Below are 21,018 nucleotides of genomic sequence, written 5' to 3' on the forward strand. Positions count from 1 at the left end.
AAATTTCCAATCTTCTGATCCAATTAAGCCTAAGTAGATCAAACAGTACAATAGAAAGGTCTATTTTATCGTTCGGTGCCAGAGTACCAACTCATTTGGTGATCTAGTTAATGACTCTTTAAGCCCTCCTTTAACAATGAAATGCTCTCTCCATTCTTTGCTCAGTCAGACCAATATGGTGATAAAACCGTACTCTCTCCTCTTTTTAATTCAAAAAAGTTCCCACACTGAATAGGTTTATTGTCAGTGCGTGCCGCCCGTCGTGGACCTATACATGGTCTCTGAGTTCTTCTTTTTGCCTTTCCGTTGCCTTGTTGAGTCATATCTTTTGGCGGGAAATGGTCTTCTTTTCAAATGTTTCTTCTTTTTTGGTAATTCTGGGAAACTGATGATATCATCATCTTTTTATCAGTTTTCGGAGAGTTTTTATGTTTTTACTTGTGTGGTTACTGAAATGTTTCAGAACAAATAGTACGGAAAAAAGTAGGTGAAACGGGAACAAGTCCTAAAAATGATAAGACTTTTGTTTGAAAACAGCAGTTACTGAAAAAACTCATTTTGATTAGTCGGAAGTTTCTAGAACTTTTTCCGTAATAATTAAGTTATACCTGTCTACCGTCCCGTATCGAAAACCTTGCCAATTCGCTAATTGTTTTCAGTTCCATCTGAGATGATTCTGACTCAAAAATTTAAAGAATTCAGCATCAGAGCATTTTTACCCGATTCCCACCCGTTTTCAACTCAATAGTGTTCTGTCGGTAAGATGAAACGATGAATCTTTCATTTGATTATTTATGCAGACACGCTTATAATAGGCATACAAAACTCCTTTTGATGATAACGTTCTGTCCGTCTTTTTATCACCGCTGACCCTCTTCCTCCCTCGCTTTTTCGTGCGGCAATCCTCCTTTTTTCTTTCCGATTTCTATTCCTTTTTTACTCCGTTCCCTTTCTTTTTCGTTTTGTTTTCATTCAGATACTTTCAGACCTTATGAATGGAGGCATGCACAAGTAAGAGCTCGCTGCTGCTTCATTCGCCGTTGCGAACGATCCCAAAAGTGAGTTTCCATGCTTTTGAACAAAAATTTCTGTAGAAATAGACATCAGAAATAAGAAAATAATAAGAATGTTACGATGAATCCCATGAATGCTTTTCAAATGTTCCATTTTCAGCTCCGACTATGTGCAACTATCAGTAGTGAAGACGTTGCATACGGAAGATGTAATCTCACGGATCAACATCTTCAAATCGAAGGAAAAAACTATTCGAAGACAACATTTGATCACATCTTCAGAACAGATGCCACACAAGATGATATGTACTCAGCATTCCTTTCCGATACCATCAATTCAGTTTTCGCTGGAAATGATGCTACCGTATTGGCTATGGGTGCAAAGGCAAATGGTAAGGATTTTCAATCTTGATTGGAAAAAAGTCTGATCAGTTGAGACAATTGTAAAGTTGATTCTACTTGGTTTCACGGCCGTTACTCTCAAGGTTCTTAGCGTCGTCAAAGCTAAGGTAACCTTGGATTTCCCACGCAATTCTTTACTTATTTTCATTCGTCAAGTTTCAAAACATTTTATTTTCATTGAAATTGAGACAATTAGAGTTTGGCTGTAATTTTAGAAATTATCTGTTAACTTTTCCAGGAAAAGATGAACGATTGTACGGGAACAGTGTTTCAAGAAACGGGTTAGTCCAGATGGCGATTACTCAATTGATGAGTGCTCTTGATGAGAATAAGTGAGTGTCTATATTATCTGAATTCATCCAATTACTCAATTTTCAGAGACCCAGAAGAACGGATTCAGGTCCGAATGTCTGCAATTATGGTGTCACAAAAAGACTCTTCGATTGTTGATTTATTGAGTCCATTCAACCCAGATCCACGTCATCGAGTGGTCAAAATAGTGGATGATGCGAAAACTGGAGTATTTATTGACAATGAGAGTGAAATTCGTGTAGAGTCGATTGATCAAGCACTGTTTTACCTGAATACTGCAGTGGATCACAGATTGATTCGTCAGTTTCTCTTTTTTGAGTTTTCAAAAATCAAACCTGAATTTCAGAAGACGAGCAATCCCATCGAACGAGTCACGTGTTCATATCATTGAGTCTTTATTCCTATAAAATGGGTGACAAAATGCAAGGAGGACGTCGTCGATTATGCTTCTTGGATATGGGTATTGGAGAGAGAAATTCAACAAACGGAGGGATGACAATGCCAGCATTGGGAAGTATTCTGTTGGCAATGGTACAGAGGAATAAACATATTCCATCGAGGTGAGTGGAGATACCGTATCTTCAAAATGACACGTGCTACATTCATTACCCTAAATTCCCACTTAATCTCAATCAACCTTCCACTTTTTCCTCTTCTACCGGCGGAAAGATTAAGGAAGATTGTCTAGTCACCTTTTTATTTATTACCACTTTTTATTGAACCAGTTGTCATTCGGATCGTTAAGAATCTCACTTGAGAGGAGGTGAGTATGGAGAGAGAGACGGCGCCGCGCTTCCAACATGGGTCCGTTAGTAGAACATCAAAGAGAAGAAGCCGCTCATTCCGCGCGAGGAGCCAAAAGGATTAGATGAATTGGTGTCGTTTTTGATTTCACTATAAAGATGGTACCTTCTGATGTTTTTGAGACGGAGAATGAGGAGAGGAAGATGGAGATGAAAGGGAAGTGATGACACTTTCATTGGTAAAAAACGGAAGGAGAAGAAGGGAAAAGGAAGAGTGATGTGGACAGGAAATAAAAAAAAACCGATGAAATGAATAGAACATTTCTTTGTACTGTCATTTTTTGGAAATCTCAACATTTTGTTCTTTCTCTCAAACTTTTCTAATTAAAATTTCGACAAACAAAATAAGAAAACTTTTTGAAAACACTCATCAATTAATCAAACTTGTTCTGCTTCTCGGTCTGTTTTGTCGGTGAATATTCCTTTTCCGGTTGCCGACGGAAGAAGTTGTTCTTATGTTCCCTCGGGAACGAAATGAATTTTTCGTCTTGACCACCCCCAATCCCTCTCTTTCCTTTCTCTTCTCCTTCTTTTTGATGTCATCGTACAGAGAGAATAAATAACAAATTGCTGCGGCTCCCGCCTACTACAAGAAACACAAACACAGCAGTTCTTTCTGGGGAATTGAAAGTTTGACAAGTGTCTGAATGTGTCAAAGTAGAAGCAGATAAAATGAAATTCTCTTACTATTTTTTGACTTTTTACAGGGACTCTTCGGTGTGTCAACTCATTCGATGTGCATTGAGCACGTCAAGATTCACAACGTTCGTTTTTTCATTTGGATCCAAGAACGACGATAACGAAAACATTGCTCATTTGGCTTGTAAGATTGCAAGAACGAGAGCGAAGAGTGTGATGGGACACGGACGAAAAACTTCTGGAGTAAGTTTCATTCAGAAACCTATAAATGCTGGTTCTGAAATTAATTCGGACTATTGTATATGCAAAACTGACCGATTGAGCTGTTAGCCAAGAATTTTCGAACTGTGCTAAATTTTCAGCCATAAGGAAATATTCAAACCAATATGCTGTTACTTCTAGAACATTTTCCCATTTCCCACAAATCCTCTCCCCCAACAAAAGTACATTTTCTCCCTTGAGTACTTGGCAACTTCCCACGAATTTCCTCCAAGTTGTCTGTTTGATTAAGAAAAGGTCATTACATAACCGGTTTCTACTGTAAGTGAGAACATCACTGCTTCCCTCGATACCATTGCAATAGTTTCTAAAATTAAGAACATCCAATCATTCTTTGACCTTCTCCTACCTTTATATAATTTTGTACTCATCTTTTCGTTTTCCTCATAAAATCCGGTCCGTGGAAGCAGCAGCAGCATAACCTAAATATTAATATCGCGCAGCAAACATAATACCATAATCGAAATTTGATCCTCTTTTGTATGAATGCTGATGCTTGTATTATAGATTTCATGTTTACAAAGAAAAAACACTCCCGACACTTCTTCCGCGTTATTTTTGTTCCGCTCGTCTTTTTCCGCCTCTCATTTGTTTTTTTTTTCCCGTCGCAATATGGAAAATTTCAGACATTTACCTCTGGAACAATGGATTCAAATGCTTCATCCTCATCATGCGGAACGACTACAATCACACCAGGAGGAACTCCTCGAACACAGAGAAGATTCGAATTAGAATCAGGTTCAGAACTGAGTGCAGCTGAAACAGTCATATTTCTGGGACCAAGTTGTTCAAGAACTGCGTCACCAGCATCCACAACAAGTGAGTTTGAATAGAGAGACGGGGTTTTCGGAAGAAGATTAATTGACTGAGATCTGATTTACGAGCCGCCCGCATTTTTTTTTTCATTTTTCTCGTTCGCATCTCGCTATCTCCTCTCATCATTATCATTGTTATTTTTTCGAGGAAGCCACCACTCGGGTTATATAGTTTTAGAGCTTTCAATCGCATTCTTTTCGACTTTTGTTGCTCAGAACTCGTCTGAAAGTCTATTACTGGTTTCTAAAACTCTATTACTGGTTTCTAGAACTGAATTATTTAACTTCAAGTCCCGGAAAACGGAAAAATTCCTATTCAAAAATATCATGATTTCATATCAGCAAACTCGAGTAGCTTTTTTTCAAGAAGATATCTGGTTTTTGAAGTTTTACTATCACAATCTCCTGACTAACTGGAGGTGATAGATCAAAAAATTTCTCCAATTGTTTTGGTTATCTGAAAATAGTGTCACATGGTGTCAATTGGGTGAGAATTCTTTGACTTCAAAACGTTCAGTGACTGTTCAAATGAGGTGATAATTCAACCTGTGAGTACTATCTTTGGCGGTTCTCTTTTTGCTTAATCGACCTCCATACCCATGTCATGAAAAGAGTAATAACAAGAGTTTGTTGGTTTCTTAAATGAGTTGTTTCGAGGGCACTTCGAGGGGGCACAAAACGGAAAAAGTGACACGACGAAACCATCATCAATCATTTCTCATTTCTTCAGTTCTTCTTGTTTCTCGGTGGATCTTTTCCTTCTTATTGTGTGTGGAGCAAGGAGACACTCGGCTGTCACATACACCATATTTTTGTTACCCTTTATTTCCGCACCGTGTTTCTTGTTTTTCTTTTTGTAACATTTTGTATGTAATTTAGGTTAGTCGAATGCTTTAGAATATCTAGAAAGGTTACCGTATACCCATATTGGCAATTCGAAATCAGTCCGGTTGAAATTTTAGAGCTAGTGAAACTTTTTTGGAAACAAAGATTTTAAAACAAAGAAACACATTTTAATTCTTAGATGTTAAAGTTCTCATCTTCCCATTCTTGATCAGTATTTTCCGAATGTTTCAATTTCCTAACAGTTGCCTTTCTGGTTCCCACCATATCTAATCTAACTATTCCAATAAATACCCATGTGCTTGTCATAACCCTTTACTCTTTTTTCTTTCTTCTCCGTCCCACGTTTTCCTTGAAAACGTTCCCTCTGTGTGCAATTCGAAAGCTATAAAAGTTGTATCCGGCTGTTAGAGTTTGATAAAGTAGTAGCATTCGATAGTATACTGGATAGCTCAATCCAACACACAACACAACTATAAAATCGCCCTCCCAGCCCCCACCGCTGTCATCGTTCGATCAGATGCTCTTAGAGATTGTCTGCCAGAGATTGAGATAGCCTCAGGGAAATTTGGCGGTAAATCTGTTGGAGGCGGTCTTCTTCTTACCTCCCCTCGTCACATACCGATTGTAAACATCTCTGACCGCCTAAAAGGTCCGGTGCACAGACCAGGCCATCCCCCTCGCCCCCACTCATAAAACATCTCACCTCGGCTCATCTCTGCTCACCAGATTAAAGAGTTGCGCGAGAAGAACGGTATTAGACTGTCGGTCTCTCTTTTAATTCTCTATTCTGGTCCCACTTTCTCAACACTTTCTATTCTGAGAGTATCATGTTGCTTTTCGAGAGGTCACACTCTTTCTTTCCTCAAGGTAATATTCTAATTTTGGATTCATACAGTCTCGAGAGAATTCCTCTGTGGGCATTTTCTGAAATGAATTATTAACTATATATGAATAAATATTCTCTTATTTCAGTTCCATCCACACCAACATCAATCCGTCCACTCCATCGGACGACTCGGAATCACAGCGGTCCGGAGCCGTTGAGCAAACCTCTGAGTGTCGAGACAAAGGTAAGAAATTTTGAATTAAAAAATAAAAATACGATCTCAAAATAGAACGGATGGTATAATTGAAAAACTGAAATCAGATCAAAGTTCATATTTCTAGTTTTTACTAGAGCAATAGCTATTAGCTCTGCCGAGCCAGAATATCAAACAAGTTTGAGTTTTGTGATTTTTAAGAATTTCAAAGATTCGGACACTTCTGAATTTCTGTTTCACTTGGAAAAGTGTATCATCTTGACTCTTACTCTTCTGGGTTTCAAACCTATTCCATTTTGATACTCAATTCTTCCCACTTGACAATATGCTCACTTCATCAAGCTTTTTGTCGGTACCTCCTTTCATTGATACATTTCTCTGTCAACAATCTCATCTATTGTTTCCAAATAAAGTGCCTTGGTCCCCCTTCATCATTATAACAATCCTTCCGGTGTTCACATGAAGCGGAAGAGCCTTCACCTATAGAAACGTGTCAAAGAGTGCTCCGCTCGCGCGAAGATCTAATTAAGTGAGAGCAAACATGTGCGGAAAAGAATCAGAGGAAAAAGAAGACAGGGGAGATTCCAATAGACCACGAAATGGTGGAAAAGGGCAGAGTTGAAGGTGCAATATGATATCTTGTTGCTCAATCCGTGTTGTTTTTGAAAGAGTTTTTATGTTACTATGTAGTTTTCAGTGAATCAGGTAGATATCTACATCATGTTTTTCCATGAGACTATGCAAATAATAGTATTGCATATATACAACAATGTTTACTCAAACGTCTCTCTTTCAAGTCTTTTTTCGAACCGCCTGAGCTGTAGTTGGATACCTTTTTGGATAGCTGTTGTGGTATAGCCACTTGAGATTCGGGGCCATTGTTTCTGGGTTACTGTATCAAAGAGCTAGAATTCGAATCAGTTTTTGAATATTTTCTAACAAAATTTTGGAAGTTTTTGTTTCTTTTTTTGACCGAATTCAAACAGAGGTATCTTGGAAAAGTAATGATTCGGAATTGAATTTCTGGAACTGGAGTCACAGGAACCGTAATTTTCCTCTCAAGTTCAAATCATTTGGACTTTGCTCTTCTTCAACCTTTCCCAACCAACAAATTCAAAAACAACTTCATAATCATTGGATATTTGTTCCCTGTCACATAATTATGCAATCGTCATAAATTTTCCACACCTTTCTCGGCCCAAGACCACGCTCATATCTTCAATCCATAAAAACTTGGTGGCGCAACTCGAAACATCGTCGGCACTCTTTATCTCACCGCCGACCCATACATTTTTATCTTTATTCATCTACTCTTCGATGGTTTTCTCACAACGTCACACCTGTTGCTTTCATACTTTTATGACATGTTATTGTTGGTCGTCTGCGGGGGAAACTGAGAGCACATTCGAACCCAATTCACTAGTTTTTCTGATGCTCTTCGTTCCAACGGATGTTCCATCTCTTCCCAGGATGTAGGTCATTTGGAATGTAATATAAACTGGTGTTGGTGCAAACTGGTGGAAAAGGACGACCCTATTTCTCCTTCTCGACCGCCGTGTCAAATGTAAACAATTTGTCTCCGTACTATGTACATCCGATGATGATTTGCACTTTTGAATTAAAATTATGAGGGCGGAGTTATGCGGAGAAAAGAAGAAATGAAGAGAAGGAGCAGTAACAGCCTCTCCTTATTTGAACTAATTTGGACATGGATTGAGCTAGTTTTCGAATTCTAAAAGAATGATCAAGATGCGGCATCTACAGTAATCCAATGACCATAAATTCTCCCTTGTCATTTCCGGTTTGGCTTATCAAGATCTGTACTCTTTCTCTTCCCAAAAGTACCGAATGTTCGTCAATAATTCAACTTGCCATGCTAGCCCTAAACTATCCTTTTACGATCAATCTTCCGCCTTCATTTCCGTTCGACAGTCTCATTTTCTTGACACAAACAGCCTCAATACCTCCCGTAAAACTTGACAATAACTGTTCTCTGCTATGAAAGAAAGTTTTGGCCATTTTCTGTTTGGTTTCTCTGTCACTGTAATGACGATTTGATAAGTTTATTGCTAACTGTGGTGTGTTTCTGAACATAAGGTCTGAAAGTCAGCAACTGTTAGACCTAAGTGTTCAAATAATCGAATCATAAAATGTTTACTGTGAATATTAAGTTTTTCGTGTCTGATCTAATATGAAAAAGATTTAGAGTCCTTCATTTATTCTAAGTGGTCAGTATATTTTGTGTAAAACGGCCACTTAGTTGACCTAGACTTATTTTTTTTAAAGTCCGAATCGTTCCTCACTTCAATTATCATCATCATAAACCTCCGCTTCGCAGACAAATTCCAACTTTCCCCATCAATAAAAAAGTAATTTCAGTCTTCACCAACACACAACTGTCACGACGGTTGTATTCACTCGATCCCGCCCATGCTTCGTGGGCACACTCCATTCCTATCACCTCATCTAAAACTGTACGACGAGCTGTGCTCCCCTCCGAGTTCTTCTTGCACATCACCTGTTCCTCCGGCTGCATTCGGTGGAAAGACTGCAGAGGTGAGAGAGTTCTTTCGTTTTGTTTAGGGAATTAGGTGTCATCATAAGCTATCTGGATATGAGACTGAGGTATCCGATGACAGAGGTGTCACTGAGTGGTACGTCATAACAAAACTTCAATTCTTGTCTAGGTGTCAAGAATTTCCAGAAATCATTTTTAGACAATAGATAATAACAATAAAAAAGTGGTGCAGAATTTCAGAAATGTTTTGAGGAAGTATCATATTAATCTGACTTCTAGTTGTCTCAGGTCAAAACTAAGAATCATTCACACCTATCGTCACTCAAAATGCTCCGTTCCTATATTCTCCTATCCGAATTTCAGAGGCGTGACGACTTCGGAATCATGATTGCTCAACCAAGTATCCCACTAATGAAGGCTAAATCCAGGTAAGCTATTTTTCTGAAAGATTTGAACCCTGAATGAAATCCTCGAACCGTTGTCAATTTTTGATCCTCCCTCGATTCTCTAGACATTCATTCACTATCAGACAGCTGATATATAGTGAGAATGAATCAAAATCAACTCGATCATCGACACATTTCACATCTTGTCAAGCATCTTCTCCCCTTCTATTCTCATATATCTTTATCTCTTCAAGTACTCTTTCTTGTTCTATTTCTATTGCACACTCACTAACACTAACACATTCTCCGTCCGTTTCACATACACACAAGATGCATTTCGTCTCATTTCACTTCGAACACACGGCACGGAGTCATTTCGGCAGCCGGGTGGCATCATCACAAAAGTGAAATCATTTCGAACGAACTTTCTCTTCCTGATTTGAAAAAGGTTTCTGAGCGAGATGCCTCAAACTTCTGCTTTATTCGAAATTCGAAGATCTCAAATCACTTTGATGGAGTATTTTAAGTACACCTGGCAGAGATTAATGTAAATTTTTCACTTTTTTCTGAAAAAAATCTGTAAAGATCTAGAGTTTTTTTTCCGATAGTTTCTTGAACTTTAGTTCATTTTGTCTTCTGTTTTCTCAAAAAAAAATTGGCGACTGTATAGGGATTATCATACTCTCAGATCTCCTCTTTCTCCATCAATTCTCATTCTGTAGGTACAACTTGGACGATGGTAAAATGAAGCAGATCATGCAATGGATGGAAACATCTGAAGCTCCGCCAATTCTGTTCTCCTCCCCATGCTATGAAAACTCTGCTACAAGTGTAGAAGAACTCCGTGAATGTGTTGGAATACTGTCTCATCCTCTTGAAGATATAATTGAACAAGAAGAGGAATCCATGAGAACGTCTACGGTAACAACGGGCGGTTCAAAGAAAGATCATCCATTGAGAATTCTGAGCAAACAAGACTTGAACATCGACCCGGAGATGAAAGATAAAGTGAGTTTTTCTGTTGTTATTAGTGTAATGAAAATAGAAGAAAAACAGGTGGTAGCTCAACCTTTTTGTTAACTAATTGCATTTACAGCAAGACGAAACTGAACTAGAACTCGTGATGGCTGCTTCACTCTCTTCAATGCGTTCTCACGATATTCTTGCCAAGCTGGAAGCGATGAGAATGGCTCAGAATGGAAATATTGGAACATCTCAATCGAACACAGATATGGATATATCTGAAATGGATGTTTATAGAAGAGCGAGTCATTTGGAAGAGTATGCGATGCAGAGAGTCAGAGAAATTGAGGATAATAAGATGAAGAATAAGAAGAAAGTGAAGTTGGGATTGAATTGTTGCCAGCAACAAAGTATGATTTCTTCTGGAAGTACAGTAGTCGATTGGAGTCAGATTGAGAAAAAGAAGTGAGTTTTTCAGGAGTCTTGTTCATATTTTCATCTATTCTTGTTTCAGAGAAAGAGAACGTGAAGTCATTGAAGAAGAAAAACGTAAGGAGATTCTTAGAGAACGAAGAGCAAAACTCAAAATCACGGAACTCGAGATTAAAAGAGAAAGAAATCTCATTGACAAGGAACTTGACGACAAAAAGGGAATTGCCAACTCAATTGCCCGTCAACTCCAACACTTTTCGTTGTCACCTTGTCGCGGTGGGCGAACTCATCGATCAGTGTCAACTCATCGCATTGACCCACCTAATGCTTCTCTTCCATCTACCCCAACCATGTCTCATAAGAAGCCGATTGGAGGAAGTCTCGCGAAACTCAGTGCTTCTGGAGCATCTGGATCTGGACCTCCATCATCTCCGGCTCTCGGATATCATCAGAGTTTACCAAGACACTCGAAGCTTCCAACTGCTGTGAATGGAAGACGTGCTTCTGCGGAAAGAGAACGAAAATCGAACAAGTCTTCGAGAAATTCAAGTTCAAAAGAAAGAAGATCAAGTGGAAGCAAAGAAGAGTTGCAATGGAGAAGTCCTTATGCTCAAATGACTTCTCCAAAAGCTTATGGAGGGCCAGGAACGTCATCTTCTGGAAGAGGATCGAGTGCTCCTGGGTCTGATTTTGAGACTCCAGTTGTATCGACAACTGAGAAGTCTACAAATGGAACAATGCCAAGGTCGAAGAGACAAAGTTATTCGGCATCATCCGGATACGAGTCTGCCAACGATTATCATATTTATGGTGAGTTTCTCGCTCTTTCATTCTTTCTAAAAGTCAACGAACATTTAATTTTCAGCAACGACGAACAAGAAAGCAAATATTCTTGACAAGAAGCGAAACGAAGAGAAGCTTTCACTGGTTCGACAGGCGGACGAGATCCGCCATCGACAGTGGCAATTGAAAAAAGAGCTCGAAGAAGCGAAACGAGCGATTGGACAAGAAGATGATGCAAAGTGAGTAAGCCTATTTTACTACTTTTTCCGCTCTACCTACACTATATATTTTTCTTTTCTTCAACATTGTTTATTTCAGAATGATTGCAAACTCGAGTGATCAACGACTGAACGGGTTGAGTCGAACGACAATGATCGATGCGATGCTTCAAGAGAATCGAATTCTTGAAAAGAGACTTGTAGCGTGTCGAAATCATTCAATGCTTGTTACCACTTTTATCTAGATTATTCTTTCCATTTTTCCCCGATCAATCCAGGTGTTTTTATCTCTTTTTCCCCGTATTTTTACATTGTTGCCACTCCGGAAAATCATCAGTTTTATGTGTTTTTATTCATAAGTTAACGACGAAATATTATTGATTAACTCTGCTATATCTACTCGGTTTTAATAAACTCATTTGTCTTTTATAACACGTTTTTCTTTGTTTTTAGAAGCAGAATTAAATTAAGAATCTCATCAATAACAATGAACGGCTTCTAGACAAGACTGTCATATAACTCGTTGCTTCGACTGCTTATAACTTCTGAAAGTTGAAGTGTTCGGGCAGTCATCTCTACAGTTCTGAAACGTTTTCAAGAATTTTCAGATCACACGGTTTATTATAAGAAAAAAAGAATTGTGAATGAATCAGGAAATGTAAAAGTGTTTGGTGGCGGGTCAAAAATAATGATGGCTTGAAACAGATTGATCATATTTTTGTACAGAGAATAATATTTTTGATGGTGATGGATATGAATTTAAGGCATTTAGTTTAGAGGAATCGTGCATTAGAGGCACTTCTAACAAGGTTACTTGAGGGAGATTGGATCAATGGGAATCCATCTGGTGGGATAACGGAAGCGGATGCACGAATCCTGTTGCGCATCTTGGAAAGGGCATTCTCAGAAACGTCGGCTCTCTCCTCAGCTTGTTCGAATTGAGCTTGAAGGACCTTGTATTTGTTCAAATTGCTAGCGGCAACCTCCTCCTGAAATGACAATTATGTGATTCAGGTTATGGGTATTTAAAGGAGCACGAATGAAGAATGCCTCGAAAAAAACTTACGGCCTCTTCAACTTGTCTCTTGAAAATCTTGAGTTTAGTCTGGAGTTTATCAACCAATTCAGTCAATCTCTCTTCATTCTTCTTCTCTTCGACAACTTGGAATTCGACCTCCTTGACACGTCTCTCAGCCTTACGCCAGTTCTTTTCGGTATCTTGATGACGTCTTTGCTCTCCGTCCAATTCTTGTTCGATGGCACGAATTCTGGCTTCCAATTGAGCAATGATCTTCTTACCTCCCTTCAATGCCGCGTTCTCAGCATCATCGAGTCTGATCTGCATTTCCTTGATTTGAAGTTCAAGTCCCTTGCGGATTCTCTCAATGTGCATTGAGTGTTCTTGTTCTTGACGGAGTTCTTCGGCGAGGCGGGCAGCATCGGCTGAAGCCTTTTGTCCTTGTTCCAAAGCGTTCTTGAGTTCGTTGGCAATCTCTTCAAGCTCAGCGTGAGCAGCAAGAAGTTCTCCTTCGAGCTTGCGACGTTGTCCAGTAAGAGCGGAGACGTGGGCGTTAAGGTCGTTGTTCTGTTCACGGAGTTCGATGCAGTCGGCTTCGGCGTTACGACGAGCTCTCTCAGCGGCTTCGGCTTGTTGAGCCAACTCGTCCTTCTCGGCTTGCAAGATGGCATTTCTCTTCTCGGAAGCGAAGAACTGCTCGCGGAGTTCGTCCTTTTGGCGTTGTTCCTCCTCGATTTGGACTTGGAGTTCGCGGACGGTTTCCATGTACTTCTTGATGGTCTTCTGGGCGTCAGCGTTGGCGCGGTTGGCATGATCCAAAGCGATTTCGAGATCGTTGATGTCGCTCTCGAGCTTCTTCTTGATTCTGAGAGCCTCCTCCTTCTGCTTGGTCTCGGCTTCGAGAGTAGCTTGCATGCTCTCCAAAGCTCTTTGGTGGTTTCTGCGAGTGTTCTCGAATTCTTCCTCCTTCTCTTGGATACGTTTCTCAATCTCACTACGGATCTGGGAGACTTCGATTTGGGCTCTGAGAACCTTGGCTTCCTCGGCTTCGAGGGCAGCCTCGGCTTCATCGAGAGCCTTCTGGAGCTCTTCCTTCTCAACTTCGAGCTTTCTGACGATCTTCTGGAGCTCGGCAACAGATCTTCCTCCCTCTCCGAGTTGATCGGTGAGATCCTTGACTTCTTGAGCCAAAGACTTGTTCTCACGACGGGTGCTGTCGAGATACTCGCCGAGCTCATCGTTGGCAGTCTTGGCCTTGAAGAGGTCAGTGGAAAGTTGACGGTTGTCGCGTTGAGCAGCATCGAGCTCAGAGGCGAGATCGTCGGTCTTCTTCTTCCATTCTTCAACGATCTTCTCGAATTGACGACGGTGCTTCTCATAGTAAGCAACTTGAGCGGCAGCCTTCTCTACATCAGATTGAGCATCGTCCAAGTCTTGCATCAACTTATGGCGAACCTTCTCTTGAGAAGCGATCTTGGCGAAGAGTCCCTCGTTGGTGTCACTCAATTCTTGAACCTTGAGTTGGAGAGCCTTCTTGGCAGCCTCGATCTCCTCGAGCTTGTTAAGTCCCTCGGAATCGAAACGGGCCTTCCATTGTTGGATTTCGGCATTGAGCTTGCTGATTTGACGAGTCAAGTCAGCCTTGGACTCGGCTTCCTCGTCGAGATGCTCACGAAGGATCTCGTTCTCGTGTTCCAAGTTCTTGGCGGTAGCAGCAAGAGTTTGACGCTCACGGCTTTCTTCTTCGAAGTTACGACGAGTCTCATCAAGTTGAGATTGAAGAGTTGTCTTGAGACGATGAAGAGAGTTGACTTGGTTGTCCATCTCTTCAAGAGTACGGTTCAAGTCTCCGTTCTCGTTGTTGAGACGGTTCTTGAGAGCAGCGAAATCTTGAAGTTGTCTCGATTGCTCATCGGCCTTAGTTTGAAGTTCAGCAAATTGAACCTCAATTGTCTTGTAGACCTTCTCAACCTCTTGACGAGCACGAACTTCGCTGTCAGTGGCATGTTGAGCCTCTTCGAGATCACGTTGAAGCTTGGATCTCTCAGCGTCTCCTCTTGCCTTAAGCTTTTGAAGTGTTTCGAGTTGCTCGGTGAGCTCAGCGACGGCATCTCCTTGACGCTTACGGAGAGAAGAAACAGCGGTTTCGTGGTTCAAGGCATCTTCCTCCTTCTCACGACGCAACTTGGCGATTTCAGCCTCACGCTTCTTGTTAGCTTCGATTTGAGCAGCAGAGAATCCTCCTTGTTGCTCCAATCTCTCGGAGATTTCTTCCAACTCACGTTGAAGTTCGTTGCGAGTTCTATCGGACTTTTGACGAGAGTTTCTCTCGGATTCAAGTTCCTCCTCGAGCTCGGCGATTCTGGCTTGAAGCTCCTTGATTTGACGTTGAAGCTTGGCGGCAAGAGCTTGCTCCTCAGCGAGCTTGGCAGAGGCGTGGTGAAGATCTTCCTCCTTTCTCTTCAAGGTATTCTCAACATCTTGCTTCTGCTTGGTGATTTCATCGATGTTCTCTTGGGCGACCTTCAAGTCTCCCTCAACCTTTCTCTTGGATTTCTCGATATCCGAACGAGATCTCTTTTCACGGTCAATAGTCTCTTCAAGCTCGTCCATCTGTTGCTCGAGCTTGTTGCGGATCTTCTCAAGATGGTTGACCTTGTCTTCCTCGGATTGAAGATCCTCGTTGAGCTTACGGTTAGACTCCTCCTGATGCTTCTTCTCCTTGTTGAGCTTGGCAACGGCTTCATCTTGGTTAGCCATCTCGTCTTGAAGAGAGCGGATGTTGTGGTCACGGCTCTGCTTCTCTTGCTCGGCCTTTCTCAAAGAGAGCTCCAAGTCTTGGACGTGCTTCTTGGTGTCGCTGAGCTCTTGTTCGGTCTTCTTCTTTGCACGAGTAAGGTCTTCGTGACGCTCTTGCATATCTTCAAGTTGTCCAGAGATATCGGTCAACTTGCTCTCGAGAGTTGCTTTGAGTTGGTTGAGTTTCTCGTTTCTCTCTTCGGCATCAGCAAGATTGGCCTTCTCGGTTTCGAGACTCAAGAACAAAGCGTTCTTCTCCTCAACCAAATCGGCAACTTGGCTCTCCAATTGGGAACGAGCGATCTCTCCTCGTTGAACGGCTTCCTCGAGCTTTTGGATCTTCTCGGCAAGTTCTCCCATAGCTTCTTGTTCTTTTCCAGCCTTGAGCATTGGCTTGACCTTTCCGAAGAGCTTGAACCATTCCCAGGTTCTGAGAGTGCACCAAGCACGGACGTTGCGTTGGACAATGAGCAATCCGGTTTGTTGTTCATAACGACGACGAACTTCAGCCTTGGCGAGGTACGAGCGAACACGCGATTGGAACATGGTGATGATTCTGGAGAGAATCTCGTCACGCAAGTCTTCAAGCTTGGCAAGAACTCCGGCCTTGAAGAAGATCTTGGTCTCTCCGACCTTGAATTCCTCATCAGTCAAGTTTCCGTCATTGGCGATTTTGTCGAGGATTCCAACGGAAGCCTTCTTTGGATCAGAATCCTTTGCAGCTTCAGCAGCAAGGATAGCATAACGGTGCTTGAAGTCTGGGTAGAGCATTCTGTTGGGGAATCCCTTACGGCAAATTCTGATTCCTTCCAACACTCCGTTGCAGGTAAGTTGGTTAAGAACGAGAGCAGAGTCGATGACTCCAGAGGCCTTCATCTCGTTTGGAATAATACAACGGATGAAATGTGGGTGAGTTTGGTAAAGCATGTTCATCAAGTTGTTGAGAGATTCTCTGTAGATCATGGAGACAGTAGCAAAAGAAGAAGACTTTCCACGCTTTCCTCCTCCAGTCTGTCCAGATTTAGCAGCCTCAGCGGCCTCTTCTTGGGTCTGGTAATCGGACCAGATGTCCAACATCAAGTTGTTGTCGGTGGAATGCTTGAGAAGAGCAACAGCGGTATCGTTGAGTGGATCCTTGTTCTTCTCGAGGAAGTTCAATGCGTTGTAACGGACAGTTCCAGCGTAGTGAACAATGGCGAAGTGAGCCTCTCCTTGCTTTCCCTTTGGTGGCTTTGGCTTCTGGAAGTTTGGATGCTTTCCAAGATGTTGATCGAGAAGCTTCTGAGCGTAGGTCAAATCAGTAGCTTTTGGAACGATGCACTCCTCATCAAGAATTGAGATGATACCGAGTGGCTTTTCGATGAGCTCGATACAGGCTTGGAGATCAAGTCCGAAATCGATGAAGGTCCAGGCGATACCTTCACGCTTGTATTCTTCCTGTTCAAGAACGAACATGTGGTGGTTGAAGAATTGTTGGAGACGTTCGTTGACGAAGTTGATCCAGAGCTGTTCGAAGGAGTTTGAGTCGAAGATTTCGAATCCAGCAATATCAAGTACTCCGATGAAGTGCTTGCGCTCGATCTCCTTGGCGTCAAGGGTCTTGTTACATCTGAAACAGAACAGTTCAAAATTTGAAATTAAATGTGAGATATTTGAACAAACCTGTTGATGATCCACTTGAACATACGGGCATAGATAGCTTTGGCAAGTCCAGAGACAGCCCATTTGACTTGTTCCAAGTTCTGTCCTTTGTTGACCCATTCGGTTCCGACGCGGACACGTGGCTTGGTCAAAGCCTTGAGAAGCTCCTCAGCGTTGACTCCGAGCATCTCAGCGGCGTTGAGAGCATCTTCCTCACCATCTGGCTCGGCTTGCTCTTCACGTGGACGTTGCTTGAACTTCATCTCTCCCATATGCATGATACCAGCAGTGGAACGGTAAAGATCAGAAGTCTCTTGATCTTCGAAGCCCATGATATCGAAGGCTTCTTGAGTGAGTCTCATCTCTTCCTTATCATCCATTCCTTCAATGGTAAGCTCGGCTTGAGAGCAGAAGTGATAGTATTTGACGTCGTTGTTAAGCTTGAGTTTTCCTCGAAGGCTTGGGTCGCTTCCAGACATGATTTGGTAGAAGATGTGGTAGCAACGCTCTCCTGGAGCTTGACGAACGACACGAGATTTTTCGAGAAGGTCTGAAAATATCACATTGTTCAAAAACATTCATCAATCTTTAGCTCCTCTATAAGCGTTTAGTCTAAAACTCACAATGCTCAATATCTCCTCCAGCCAACTTTCCAGATCCGGAGAAGTGAGTTCTGATGAACTTTCCGAAACGAGAAGAATTGTTGTTTCTGACAGTTTTGGCGTTACCGAACGCCTCCAATACTGGATTGGTCTGAACAATTTGCTCCTCGAGTGTACCTCCCTTCTTTCCTGGTTCAGCTTTTCCAGCTGAAGCAGATTGGGTGGCTCCGACAATGGCGAAGTAGGAAATAACTTTCTTGGTGTTCTCAGTCTTTCCGGCTCCGGATTCTCCGGTAATGAGCATAGATTGGTTCTCCTTGTCTGAAATTATTTAACTTTTAGGAGTCAATTGAATTCAATTTACCTTGAACCATGTTACGGTAGGCCTCATCAGAAACAGCGAACAAATGTGGTGGCATTTCATTACGTCTCTTTCCCATGAAATGCTTGATCACAGATTCACTGTAGATTGGGAGACGTTTGTATGGGTTGATCACGACACAGAAAAGACCGGAATAGGTCTGAAAAGTGGTCACTTATTCAGAATATTCCTATGAAATGAGTCTTACATAAATCATCAAATCCTTGTAACGGTCCTTAAGATTTCCCAAAACAGAGGCCTCATTCAAGAATGTCAAGTTAGCCATATCTTCGGTTTTGTCGAACTTTGGAGGGTTCATTTCTTGGCATTGGTCTTTCTTGACGGTGATTTGGTTTCCCTTGACAGTTACCACAGTCACTTGGTCGCCGGTGGTGGATTGGATCTCGGCGGCGACGAATCCTGAAAGTTAGCTGGTGAGATTGATATTCTTCATTATGTCTCTTTTTAAAATGATCATTTATGATGCTGAATTGCTGAACCCTTTTCATGTCAACATTCTAGGGACTTTCTGCTTTGAAGTTTCAAAACTATACAAAAGTCATAGCATCGAAGTACCGTAATGATATCTATGCAAATTCGTTCTGATTCGAATCATCTCTTCAACCTCATAGATTGAACTTACAAATATGATTTTTTATCTATCAAAGTTATACTTTAATGTCTCCCCCATCTGTTCATCTTATTCCCCATGACCTTGAGTTTATTGCTTATAGCTCGTATCCCTCCTCTCTCATAAATTCCACGTGTCATTCCATTTCAAACGTTTTTTCTATACCACCACCAACACATGCACACACATTTTGTTGTCCATCCTCGAAATGTGGGTCGTCAAACATCTCAATCTTGAATTCCGAGAAATCTCATCATCATCTTTTCTGCCAGCATCATCATCAGCGGGCTCCCGGCAGAATCTCTTGCTCCCGCCGCATAGCGTACGTGTCTGCCCCTCTTTCCGAAAAAGATTACAAAGTGCCGTGTGTGTATGCTTCATCAGATGACCGAGAGAAAAGATAGAAAGAAGGAGACAACCCTCAGATGTTCAGAAATCCGCCACCACTGCCCGAGAGGGGTCGTCGAAGGAGTGTGATGTATGAGAAATAGGGTGAAGATCAGAGAGACGCAGATGAAAGCGTAGGTGAGTGAAGATGAATGTGGACACTGGCGATGAGAGAAGAAGACGGAGATGGAGGTGTAATAATAGTTTTAGTTAATGGGAATGGACAATGGAATACTCCAAAACTATCTGAACATTAGGTAATTTGATTAGTAAGATCTCGAAAACAAACAAACAACCAAAGAGAAGATATCCATGATATCCGATTAGTAGAAGGATAGGTTAAGAATTATGGGAAAGAAGTTAATTGTGAGGACACGGTTTTCAGATGCAGAAACTCTGGGTTGGTGAAAAGGGATCTCGAACATTCGACGAGTCCGAATGTGAGTTTCCAAAAAGTGTAGCTACAGGACACCTGATCTTTTGAACTGAATAGATACTCACTGATATCTACAGACCCCCAAACTAGAATCCCTATTTCAAAACTCAAAAGAAACGTTGACTTACCATCTTCTGGATCTGGAATCCAGCAGTTTTTCTTTGAGTCGAATGGACGGGCGGAAGCAGCAGCCTTCGCCTCTCTCGACATTCCCAAGAATGGGAATCCTGGATCATTTTCGAATGCGTCCGGATTGCCAGACATTTCTAGATGGATCTAGTGGTCGTGGGTTTGATGGCTCCCTGCCTGTAACAAAAAAGGCTAATTGGGAAAAGTAGGGAGTGCGAGAAGGAACAATTGAAAACGCAGGAACCAAAGGTAAGAATTAGAACTGAGTCGAAAGGAAAGAAGAATACGGCAATTGAATATTGGAAGTAAAACATATGGGGTTTGGGAGAGGAAATGGATAAGAATAGAAGGTGGTTTTAGGTTTCGATTGAAAAAAGAAGAGTAGAGAAGGGGACCTCAATCATCTTTTGTGCCATCTTCATTTCATAGCATCAAAAACCAGAAGCATGCTTCTTCTTATTCTTCACCTTCTTCTTCTTCTTCTTATGTTTCTTCTTCATCTTCTCCTCCTCCCACTCCGGTAGCTTCTCCTCCAATATCAATTGAATTGTATTGAGCCAAGGCGAGGGGTTTGTGGGGGAGCAGCAGAATGTATACAACACACATCATCCACTGGAGAAGATAAAAGAAGAATCTTCCCGGGAGTACCCGCCCTCTCTGCACTCTCCTCTTGCTCTATTCTTGCTTTCTCGGATCCGGGAGCACAACCAACACCTACACTTCGATAGAGATTGTGAAGAGACATAGAGAGATGAGGCGGGACACAAATTTTGTTTTTAACAAATCGCCCGAGCAGATTTGAAAAAGAAGAAGGAGGAGGTGCGGACGGGAGAAAAAACTAGGTGCTATTGATATCACCAGGGAACGGAGTCTTGAAGAATCACAGATTGGTTATGAAACATTTTGACAAAATGAGTTGCAAAATCTGAATTTGAAATTGCTATTTGTCGATTTGAGTTTTGAAACACATGTGGTGAATCGGAAGGGTTTCTCATGTTGATTGTTGTGTGAACCCAGAGAACCTCGAACTCGTTTTAGGATTTTTATACATTGCAGAACAAAAATCATATACCGTAACACCTGTAATAGAGGGGCACCTAGCGGCGCCTGTTCGCAGCGGTATATCTCGGTTCCCAAACTAAATTTCAAAAAGCTGTTAACTGACAAAATATAGCTTAACAGTCACAGAATATTTATTCAGTTAAAAACACTTTTATTTTTTAAAGACAGCCGAGATAAGATGCTCCAAACTCTTGCTAGCGGGTACGCCTCTATTACAAGTTTTACGGTATTTAAATCTAGTCAACTGGAAATTAACAGATTTTGAATTTAACACTTCCAAGGCCTTTCTAATTACAGCTGTTCAAGTAAAACAGTTCAGTATGGCAATTTCTAGAATAGTTACGTGTTTTCGTAGCTGTTGTAGTTTTCAGAGCCCTTTTTAATGTCTTTTTAGTTAATAACAGTGGACATGAGTTTTTAGATTCGCTCCATCTCTCGATTTCTTCTGAGTAGAATAAATCAGAAAGACATATTTTTCCATAAATTTCATAAAAATTGTTTCA

The 21,018-nt window shown here is 41.4% G+C and overlaps 4 protein-coding genes across 4 annotated transcripts; 3 read left to right on the forward strand and 1 right to left on the reverse strand.

The window, feature by feature from the left end:
• Positions 1-995: 995 nt before the first annotated feature.
• On the forward strand, positions 996-11,694 carry GCK72_018220 (uncharacterized protein; the record flags this gene model as incomplete). Its single annotated transcript, XM_003114352.2, has 15 exons — positions 996-1,058; positions 1,174-1,405; positions 1,654-1,747; positions 1,794-2,026; positions 2,074-2,287; positions 3,238-3,412; positions 4,075-4,267; positions 6,082-6,179; positions 8,529-8,705; positions 9,031-9,095; positions 9,776-10,061; positions 10,150-10,481; positions 10,531-11,258; positions 11,314-11,470; positions 11,550-11,694. The coding sequence occupies 15 exons, from the start codon at positions 996-998 to the stop codon at positions 11,692-11,694; spliced, it is 3,192 nt and encodes a 1,063-aa protein (XP_003114400.2).
• A 528-nt stretch (positions 11,695-12,222) lies between these two features.
• Positions 12,223-19,588, reverse strand: GCK72_018221 (uncharacterized protein; the record flags this gene model as incomplete). The annotated part of the gene is made up of 7 exons (XM_003114222.2): positions 12,223-12,438; positions 12,516-16,875; positions 16,929-17,457; positions 17,531-17,830; positions 17,874-18,030; positions 18,079-18,290; positions 19,453-19,588. The coding sequence occupies 7 exons, from the start codon at positions 19,586-19,588 to the stop codon at positions 12,223-12,225; spliced, it is 5,910 nt and encodes a 1,969-aa protein (XP_003114270.1).
• Positions 12,489-17,461, forward strand: GCK72_018222 (uncharacterized protein; the record flags this gene model as incomplete). The annotated part of the gene is made up of 4 exons (XM_053732453.1): positions 12,489-12,836; positions 12,951-16,557; positions 16,606-16,747; positions 16,981-17,461. The coding sequence occupies 4 exons, from the start codon at positions 12,489-12,491 to the stop codon at positions 17,459-17,461; spliced, it is 4,578 nt and encodes a 1,525-aa protein (XP_053581366.1).
• GCK72_018223 (uncharacterized protein) lies at positions 19,274-19,604 on the forward strand (the record flags this gene model as incomplete). Its single annotated transcript, XM_053732454.1, has 2 exons — positions 19,274-19,328; positions 19,402-19,604. The coding sequence occupies 2 exons, from the start codon at positions 19,274-19,276 to the stop codon at positions 19,602-19,604; spliced, it is 258 nt and encodes an 85-aa protein (XP_053581367.1).
• Between the last annotated feature and the right edge of the window lie 1,414 nt (positions 19,605-21,018).

Source organism: Caenorhabditis remanei, chromosome V (assembly GCF_010183535.1).
Source record: "Caenorhabditis remanei strain PX506 chromosome V, whole genome shotgun sequence".
In the NCBI taxonomy this organism is placed as follows: Eukaryota; Metazoa; Nematoda; class Chromadorea; order Rhabditida; family Rhabditidae; genus Caenorhabditis; species Caenorhabditis remanei.